At 46.4% G+C, this 10,005-nt stretch overlaps 1 protein-coding gene across 1 annotated transcript in view; it reads left to right on the forward strand.

Annotated features, from left to right (window-relative positions):
• LOC121859409 (transcription factor Maf-like) overlaps nucleotides 1–9,785 on the forward strand; it is a 108,921-nt gene extending 99,136 nt beyond the window's left edge. Inside the window, exon 5 of the mRNA XM_042356200.1 lies at nucleotides 8,282–9,785. Within this exon, the coding sequence (XP_042212134.1) occupies nucleotides 8,282–8,357 (76 nt within the window). The 3' untranslated portion in view covers nucleotides 8,358–9,785. The remainder of the gene's footprint in view (nucleotides 1–8,281) is intronic.
• Nucleotides 9,786–10,005: the final 220 nt, after the last annotated feature.

The raw sequence follows: 10,005 nt of genomic DNA on the forward strand, positions 1-10,005 counted from the left end.
GTGAGTGAGGTGAGTGGTGGTAGGTGAGGTGGTTGGTTGTCTCTGTGGGAGTGGTGAGTGGTTGGTTGTCTGTGTGTGATGTGGTGGTGGTGAGTAAGTCGTTGGTTGTCTGTGTGAGGTAGTGAGTGAATGGTTGGTTGTCTGTGTGATATAGTGGTGAGTGAGTGAGTGGTTGTCTATTTGTGGTAGTGAGTGAGTGATTGTTTGTTTATGTGAAGGTAGTTAGTGAGTCAGTGAATAAATTGGTTGTCTGTGTTAGGTAGTGAGTGGGTGAGTGGGTGGTTGGTTGTCTGTGTGATGTAGTGAGTGGTGGCTTGTTTATGTGAGTAGTTAGTGAGTCAGTGAATGGTTGGTTGTCTGTGTGAGGTAGTGAGGTAGTGGGTGGTTGGTTGTCTGTGTGAGGTGAGTGGTGGTTGGTTGTCTTTGTGATGTAGAAAGTGAATGTATTGAGTGGTTGGTTGTCTGTGTGAGATAGTGAGTGGTGAGTGAGTGAGTGGTTGTCTGTTTATGGTAGTGAGTGGTGATTGTTTGGTTATGAGGTAGTTAGTGAGTCAATGAATGGTTGGTTGTCTATGTGAGGTAGTGAGAGAGTGGTTGGTTGTCTGTGTGATGTAGTGAGGTAGTGAGTGGTTGGTTGTTTGGGTGAGGTAGTGAGTGAGTGAGTGAGTGGTTGGTTGTCTGTGTGAGGTAGTGAATGGTTGGTTGTCTGTGTGATGTAGTGAGTGAGTGAGTGGGTGGTTGGTTTTCTGTGTGAGGTAGTGGGGTAGTGAGTGAGTGGTGAGTGGTTGGTTGTCTCTGTGAGGTAGTGAGTGGTTGGTTGTCTGTGTGATGTAGTGAGTGAGTGAGTGAGTGGTTGGTTGTCTGTGTGAGTTAGTGACTGGGTTGGTTGTCTCTGTGATGTAGTGGTGAGTGGTTGGTTGTCTGTGTGATGTAGTGAGGTAGTGTGAATGGTTGGTTGTTTGGGTGATGTAGTGAGTGAGTGAGTGAGTGGTTGTTTGTCTGTGTGAGGGTGAGTGGGTGGTTGGTTGTCTGTGTGATGTAGTGGTGGTGAGGTGAGGTGGTTGTCTGTTTGTGGTAGTGGGTGGGTGGTTGGTTGTCTGTGTGATGTAGTGGTGGAGTGGTGAGTGGTTGGTTGTCTGTGTGATGTGGTGGGTGGTGAGTGAGGTGGTTGGTTGTCTCTGTGTGTGGTGGTGAGTGAGGTGGTGAGGTGGTAGTGAGTGAGTGGTTGTTTGTCTGTGTGAGGTAGTGAGGTGGTTGGTTGTCTGTGTGATGTAGTGAGTAGTGGGTGGTGGTTGGTTGTCTGTGTGAGGTAGTGAGGTGGGTTGTTGGTTGTCTGTGTGATGTAGTAAGTGGGTGGTGAGTGGTTGGTTGTCTGTGTGATGTAGTGGGGTAATCAGTGGTTGGTTGTCTGTGTGATGTGGTGGGTGAGTGGTGGAGTGAGTGGTTGGTTGTCTGTGTGAGATAGTGAGGTGGGTGGTTGGTTGTTTCTGTGAGGTAGTAAGTGGGTGGTTGGTTGTCTGTGCGGTAGTGGTGGTTGGTTGGTTGTCTGTGTTAGGTAGTGAGAAGTGAGTGGTTGGTTGTCTGTGTGATTTGGTAGTGAGTGGGTGGTTGGTTGTCTGTGTGAGGTAGTGGTGGTTGGTTGGTTGTCTGTGGGGAGTGGTGAGTGGTTGGTTGGTTGTTTGTGTGAGGTAGTGAGTGAGTGAGTGGTTGGTTGTCTGTGTGATAATAGTGAGTGGTGAGTTGTTGTTGGTTGTTTGGGTGAGGTAGTGGTGAGTGAGTGAGTGGTTGGTTGTCTGGTTGTGAGTGGGTGGTTGGTTGTCTGTGTGATGTACTAGTGGTGAGTGGTGGTTGTCTGTTTGTGGTAGTGAGGTGGGTGGTTGGTTGTCTGTGTGATGTACTGGTGAGTGGAGTGAGTTAGTGGTTGGTTGTCTGTGTGAGGTAGTGAGTGGTTGGTGTTCTGTGTGATGTGGTGGTGGAGTGAGGTGAGTGGTTGGTTGTCTGTGTGATGGTGGGGTAGTCAGTGGTTGGTTGTCTGTGGTGTAGTGAGGTGGTGAGTGAGTGGTGAGGCGGTTGGTTGTCTCTGTGTGGGGTAGTGGTGGTGGTTGGTTGTCTGTGTGATATAGTGAGGTGAGTTAGTGAGTGGTTGTCTGTTTGTAGTAGGTGAGTGATTGTTTGTTTATGTAGGAGTAGTTAGTGAGTCAGTGAATGGTTGGTTGTCTGTGTGATGTAGTGAGGTAGTGAGTGGTTGGTTGTTTGGGTGAGGTAGTGAGTGGTGAGTGAGTGAGTGGTTGGTTGTCTGTGTGAGAGGAGTGGTGAGTGGGTGGTAGGTTGTCTGTGTGTGTGATGTGTGGTGGTGGTGAGTGGTTGGTTGTCTGTGTGATGTAGTGAGGTAGTAAGTGGTTGGTTGTCTGTGTGATGTGGTGGTGAGTGGTGGGTGGTTGGTTGTCTGTGTGGTGGTGGGTGAGTGATTGCTTGTTTATGTGAGGTAGTTAGTGAGTCAGTAAATGGTTGGTTGTCTGTGTGAGTGAGGGTAGTGAGAGGTTGGTTGGTTGTCCGTGTGAGGTAGTAAGTGGGTGGTTGGTTGTCTGGGTAGTGGTGGTTGGTTGGTTGTCTGTGTGAGGAGTGGTGGTGGTGGAGTGAGTGGTTGGTTGCCTGTTTGAGGTAGTGAGTGGGTGGTTGGTTGTCTGTGTGAGGAGTGGTAGGTGGTTGGTTGGTTGTCTGTGTGATGTAGTGGGTGAGTGGTGAGTGGTTGTCTGTTTGTGGTAGTGAGTGGTTGGTTGGATGTCTGTGGAGGAGTGAGTGAGTGGAGTGGGTGAGTTGTTGGTTGTTTGGGTAGGAGTGGTGGTGGTGGTGAGTGGTTGGTTGTCTATGTGAGGTAGTGGTGAGTGGTTGGTTGTCAATGTGAGGTAGTGGTGGAGTGGTTGGTTGTCTGTGTGAGGCAGTGGTGAGTGGTGGTGAGTGGTTGTTTGGGTGAGGTAGTGAGTGGAGTGGTGGTGGTTGGTTGTCTGTGTGAGGTGGTGAGGTGGTGGTTGGTTGTTTGTGTGAGGTGAGTGAGTGAGTGGTTGTTTGTCTGTGTGAGGTAGTGAGTGGTGGTTGGTTGTCTGGGTGATGTAGTGGAGTGGTTGGTTGTCTGTGCATTGGGGTGGAGTGAGTGGGTGGGTGGTTGGTTGTCTGTGTGTGATGTGGTGGTGAGTGAGTGAGAGGTTGGTTGTCTATGTGAGGGTAGTGAGGTGAGTTGTTGGTTGTCAATGTGAGGGTGGTGAGTTAGTGGTTGGTTGTCAATGTGAGGTAGTGGTGAGTGGTTGGTTGTCTGTGTGAGGGCAGTGGTGGGTGAGGTGGTGAGTGGTTGTTTGGGTGAGGGTAGTGGAGGTGGGTGGTGGGTGGTTGGTTGTCTGTGTGAGGTGGTGAGTGGAGTGGTTGGTTGTCTGTGTGAGGTAGTGAGTGGTTGGTTGGTTGTCTGTGTGAGGTAGTAAGTGGGTGGTTGGTTTCTGTGTGAGGTAGTGAGTGGTTGGTTGGTTGTCTGTGTAAGGTGGTGGGTGGTGGTGGTGGTTGTTTGGGTGAGGTAGTGGTGAGTGGTGAGTGGTTGGTTGCCTGTTTGAGGGTGGAGTGAGTGGGTGGTTGGTAGTCTGTGTGAGGTAGTGAGTGGTTGCTTGGTTGTCTGTGTGAGGTAGTGAGTGGTTGGTTGGTTGTCTGTGTGGAGGAGTGGGAGTGAGTGAGTGAGTGGTTGGTTGTTTGGGTAAGTGTAGGGAGGAGGAGGAGTGGTTGGTTGTCTATGTGAGGTAGTGAGTGAGTGGGTTGGTTGTTAATGTGAGGTAGTGGAGTGGAGTGGTTGTTGTCTGTGGAGGGCAGGGAGGAGTGAGTGGAGTGAGTGGTTGTTTGGGTGAGGTAGGGGAGTGGAGTGAGTGAGTGGTTGGTTGTCTGTGTGAGGTAGGAGGAGGTGGTTGGTTGTCTGTGTGAGGTGAGTGGAGGAGGGTTGTTTGTCTGTGTGAGGTGTAGGGAGGATGGTTGGTTGTCTGGGTGATGAAGGAGGGTTGGTTCTTCTGTGTGGTAGTGAGGAGTGAGTGAGAGGTTGGTTGTTCTAGGGAGGTAGTGAGGGGTGGTTGGTTGTCTGTGTGGAGGTAGTGAGGAGTGGTTGTTTGTCTGTTTGAGGTAGTGAGGAGTGGTTGGTTGTCTGGGTGATGTAGTGAGTGGTTGGTTGTCTGTGCGTGGAGTAAGGAGTGAGTGAGTGGTTGGTTGTCTGTGTGATGTAGTGAGTGAGTGGAGTGGAGTGAGAGGTTGGTTGTCTATGTGGAGGTTGTGGAGTGAGTGGTTGGTTGTCAATGTGAGGTGGAGGAGGTTGGTTGTCTATGGAGAGGTAGTGGAGGAGTGACTGGTTGTCTGTGTGATGGTGAGTGGGGAGTGAATGAGTGGTTGGTTGTCTGTGGAGGGTGAGGAGTGATTGTTTGTTTATGTGGAGGTAGAGAGGAGTGGTTGGTTGTCTGTGATGTAGTGAGGAGGAGTGAGTGGTTGGTTGTCTATGTGGAGGTAGTGAGTGAGTGGTTGTTGTGTGTGAGGTACTGGTGAGTGAGTGGTTGGTTGTCTCTGTGGGGTAATGAGTGAGTGAGTGGTTGGTTGCCTCTGTGAGGTCGTGAGTGAGTGAGTGATTGGTTGTCTCTGTTAGGTAGTGAGTGGATAAGGCGTTGGTTGTCTTGTGGGAGGTAGTGAGTGAGTGAGGCGTTGGTTGTCTGTGTGAGGTAGTGAGTGGTTGGTTGTTTGGGAGGTAGTGAGTTTTGAGTGAGTGAGTGAGTGGTTGGTTGTCTCTGTGGGGTAATGAGTGAGTGAGTGGTTGGTTGCCTCTGTTAGATAGTGAGTGAGTGAGTGGTTGGGTGTCTCCGTGAGGTAGTGAGTGAGTGAGGCGTTGGTTGTCTGTGTGAGGTAGTAAGTGATTGGTTGGTTGGTTTTCTGTGTGAGATAATAAGTGGTGGGTTGTCTGTGTGAGGTAGTGAGTGAGTGGTTGATTGTCTGTGTGAGGGGTAGTGAGGAGGAGGTTGGTTGTGTCTTTGAGGTAGTGGGGTGGGTGAGGCGTTGGTTGTCTGTGTGAGGTAGGAGGAGCGGACGTTGCTTGTCTGTGTGAGGTAGTAAGTGATTGGTTGGTTGGTTGTCTGTGTGAGATAGTAAGTGGTGGGTTGTCTGTGTGAGGTAGTGAGTGAGTGGTTGATTGTCTGTGTGAGGTAGTGAGTGAGTGAGTGGTTGGTTGTCTGTGTGATGTAGTAAGTGATTGTTTGGTTGGTTGTCTGTGTGAGATAGTGAGTGGGTGGTTGTTTGTCTGTGTGACGTAGTGAGTTAGTGGTTGGTTGTCTGTGTGAGGTTGTGATTGAGTGGTTGATTGTCTGTGTGAGGTAGTGAGTGAGTGAGTGGTTCGTTGTCTGTGTGACGTAGTGAGTGGGTGGTTGTTGTCTGTGTGACGTAGTGAGTTAGTGGTTGGTTGTCTGTGTGAGGTTGTGAGTGAGTGAGTGAGTGGTGGTACTAGTAGTATAACCACCATATCCCCACCAGCTGGTACTTTATTATAACCACCATATCCCCACCAGCTGGTACTAGTAATATAACCACCATATCCCCACCAGCTGGTACTAGTAATATAACCACCATATCTCCACCAGCTGGTACTAGTAGTATAACCACCATATCTCCACCAGCTGGTACTAGTAGTATAACCGCCATATCTCCACCAGCTGGTACTAGTAGTATAACCACCATATTCCACCAGTGGTACTAGTAGTATAACCACCATATCCCCACCAGCTGGTACTGTTATTATAACCGCCATATTCCACCAGCTGGTACTAGTAATATAACCACCATTTCCCCACCAGCTGGTACTAGTAATATAACCACCATTCCACCAGCTGGTACTAGTAGTATAACCACCATATTCCCACCAGCTGGTACTAGTAGTATAACCGCCATATCTCCACCAGCTGGTACTAGTAGTATAAACCACCATATTCCACCACCAGCTGGTACTAGTAGTATAACCACCATATCTCCACCAGCTGGTACTAGTAGTATAACCACCATATCCACCAGTTGGTACTAGTAGTATAACCACCATATCTCCACCAGGGTACTAGTAGTATAACCACCTTTATCTCCACCAGCTGGTACTAGTAGTATAACCACCATATCTCTACCAGCTGGTACTAGTAGTATAACCACCATACTCTCACCAGCTGGTACTAGTAGTATAACCACCATATCTCCACCAGCTGGTACTAGTAGTATAACCACCATATTCACCAGCTGGTACTAGTAGTATAACCACCATATTCCACCAGCTGGTACTAGTAGTATAACCAATTATCTCCACCAGCTGGTACTAGTAGTATAACCACCTTTATTCTCACCAGTGGTACTAGTAGTATAACCGCCATATCTCCACCAGCTGGTACTAGTAGTATAACCACCATATCTCCACCAGCTGGTACTAGTAGTATAAACCACCATATCTCCACCAGCTGGTACTAGTAGTATAAACCACTTTATCTCCCCAGCTGGTACTAGTAGTATAACCACCATATTCTCCAGCTGGTATTAGTAGTATAACCACCATATTCCACCAGCTGGTACTAGTAGTATAACCATATCTCCACCAGCTGGTATCAGTAGTATAACCACCATATCTCTACCAGCTGGTATTAGTAGTATAACCACCATATTCCACCAGCTGGTATTAGTAGTATAACCACCATCTCCACCACTGGATTATAGTATAACCACCATATCTCCACCAGCTGGTACTAGTAGTATAACCACCATATCTCTACCAGCTGGTATTAGTAGTATAACCACCATATCTCCACCAGCTGGTACTAGTAGTATAACCACCATATCTCCACCAGCTGGTAGTAGTAGTATAACCACCATATCCCCACCAGCTGGTACTTTTTACGGGGATTAGCCCACCACACACAGTACTGACCCAATATCAGCCGGGGGCGAAAATATAATATTAAATATAATAGTAATTATAATAATAATAATAATAAAAATAATAATAATAATAATAATAATAATATTTATAATAATAATATATTTGATAAAATCATTAAAACTTTTATAAACAAAATACAAAATTAAAAATAAAATAAAATTATAATAAAGATCATGAGTGAGAAACGATATACTGTATATATGTTGTGTCGTCAAAGTGAGAGTAACAATTGAGACCCTGCAATTGTGTGTAAATGAGTCAGAAATTCAGATTAGCAACCTGGGACTTGGTTACAATTTTTGTGGTGCCATATGGCAGCAGGGTCTACTATTAGACAACGCATTATGCTTCCAATGTCTTCCCTGGTGGTAATACCTCTCTGTTTGATAGCTGCCTGCGACTTACTACCTGCGAGGTAATGAGTGAGTGAGTGGTTGGTTGGTTGTCTGTGCGAGGTAGTGAGTGGTTGGTTGTCTGTGTGAGGTAGTGAGTGGTTGGTTGTCTGTGCATGGTAGTGAGTGAGTGAGTGTTTGGTGGTCTGTGTGAGGTATTGAGCGAGTGAGTGGTTGTTTGTCTGTGTGAGGTAGTGAGTGGTTGGTTTACCGTGTGAGGTAGTGAATAAGTGGTTGCCTGTGTGAAAGAGTGGTTGGTTGTCTGTGTGAGGTAGTGAGGTTGTTTTCTGTGTGAGGTAGTGAGTGGTTGGTTGTCTGTGTGAGGTAGTGAGTGGTTGGTTGTCTATGTGAGGTAGTGAGTGGTTGGTTGTCTGTGTGAGGTAGTGAGTGGTTGGTTGTCTGTGCATGGTAGTGAGTGAGTGAGTGTTTGGTTGTCTGTGTGAGGTAGTGAGCGAGTGAATGGTTGTTCGTCTGTGTGAGGTAGTGAGTGGTTGGTTGTCTGTGGGAGGGTGAGTGGTTGGTTGTCTGTGCGTGGGAGTGAGTGGGTGGTTGGTTGTCTGTGGTTGAGACTGATCGAGTGGCAGTTTGTGTGTGTTTGGTGTGACAAGCAGAGTTCTATTAGTTGGTTGTGTGCCATTTACCAGCGTTACCATCTGGAGAAACGTGTTTACAAAGATGTATCGTGAATGATTTTTTTGTGAATTACTGTGTTTCGTCTGTTGTATATCCTGGAACACTGTTTTGACAGGCCCATCAAGAACCACTCTATAGTAACATTATCTCTATATGTTGTGTGAGGGTCCAGAGCCAATGAGAATTTAATGTAAGATACGTGAATAATAGTTTTATCTGTGAGTTCTTGTCTCTTGTGAGTCAAAGAACAACTATAAGACCTTAACCTGCCTCTCCACCACAGGTACGTGAGGGAGAACAACATGATGGTGACCAAAAAGCCAAAAGAGACGTTTAAGTACGTAGTGTTGTTGAGGTGACAACGTCGTCGGCAGGAGAACAGCAGCAGCTCCGGGCGGCGACACAGCGACTGCGGGTAGAGCGGTGGAGCGGCTACACAGGCATCTACACTGTTCACACCCTCCAGGATTTTAGCGACAACTTCTCCAGCAACGACAGCATCAGTAGGATCGTTGGAGACGTCATGTGACAGTTCTGGTTTCAGTCTTCTGGAAAAGGACGCCGATGACCGAAGGAGACGAGACAGGTCGAGTGACGGTGCCTCGACCCTGGCCGAGGGGTAATGTCCTCAAGTGTGTGTTTGCTTGTTGTGTTGTCAGCGAATATATTCTTACATGGAAAATGAGAACATTTGTAAATAGAATAAAAATTTAATAATGTGAAAACAGTGGACCAGAAGTGAGCGTGCTGTGAATATGATGGTGAAAGCATCAAGTGCGAAACCCCAGCAGTTCCCTGGTGGAAAGTGTTCTGGGATGAGCACGCCCAACTGATAATATTTAGCAGTGTTGAAATTAAAATGCGGAAAGTATTAAAAGAAGTGAATAATCTGACTATGAAACGCACCTATTACACAGAATTAATCTTCACGGGTATTAACTGAGGGAGTAAGTCTCCCTCAGTTAATGTACGGACATTTGATGATGATGATCGCTGACACACAAGTTTAGGATACTGGGGCACTGGGAGCAACAAAGAAATAACTGATATCGGCTTTAATTGCCGCCATGCAACTGTCGCGTACACACTGATCTCGATCTACTGTAAACACTAACGGAAGGACAAAGATAACCCGAAGATAACTAGGAGGTGCAAGAGCAACAGCTCCAGTTGGGATACTCTGTTTTATGAGGAAGTTCTCATTAACTGACCAGCGAAACGTGGCGCTGGTTACCACTGTCCTGCTTGGAGGTTAACAACAAGAAACACCGACAGGCAGATTTTTCACAATATACCCGCCAGTCTACGACTTGAGTCACTCTCTGGGTCACAGTGAGCAGTCTGCATCAGTAGTGATTAAGGTGTGGACCAGCGGACACCAGACCGTCTCTGTGAGTACTGATAACCCGTCTAGCTGGACCAAACTGGTGATCTCAGACGATCCCCAATGAACCAAGTCACATATGCGAGGCTCATGATTCTTCCACCGTGAGAACCAGTACGTCTAGTGACCAGCATCCTGTGGAGCTCCTCCTGCTGGGGAAGTGACACAAGGAGTGACTCAGTGGTGGTGTCGCTTGACCTCACACGCAAGATACTTCCACACAGGCGATGTGTCGTCACCTGTCAAGACTGTAAGGCTGGTCCCTCCTCTCTCACGGTGCATCATATTATAGACGCCTCTAGGTTTGTGAAATCTAGTCCTAATGTTACATTTAATTTTCATTCCATATAAAGAGTAATTTATATCCAGTTCATGTGAAAAATCAACCATAATAATTTGCTTATATGAGAATTTACTGTTCCATCATTAAAAAAAGAAACCTGTCCCGATTGTATCTAAAAATAATTTATATATATATATATATATATATATATATATATATATATATATATATATATATATATATATATATATATATATATATATATATATATATATATATATATATATATATATATATATATATATATATATATAATTATTCCTCATCTGCTTAGTTTACT

Source organism: Homarus americanus, unplaced genomic scaffold (genome assembly GCF_018991925.1).
Source record: "Homarus americanus isolate GMGI-L3 unplaced genomic scaffold, GMGI_Hamer_2.0 scaffold7626, whole genome shotgun sequence".
Taxonomy (NCBI): domain Eukaryota; kingdom Metazoa; phylum Arthropoda; class Malacostraca; order Decapoda; family Nephropidae; genus Homarus; species Homarus americanus.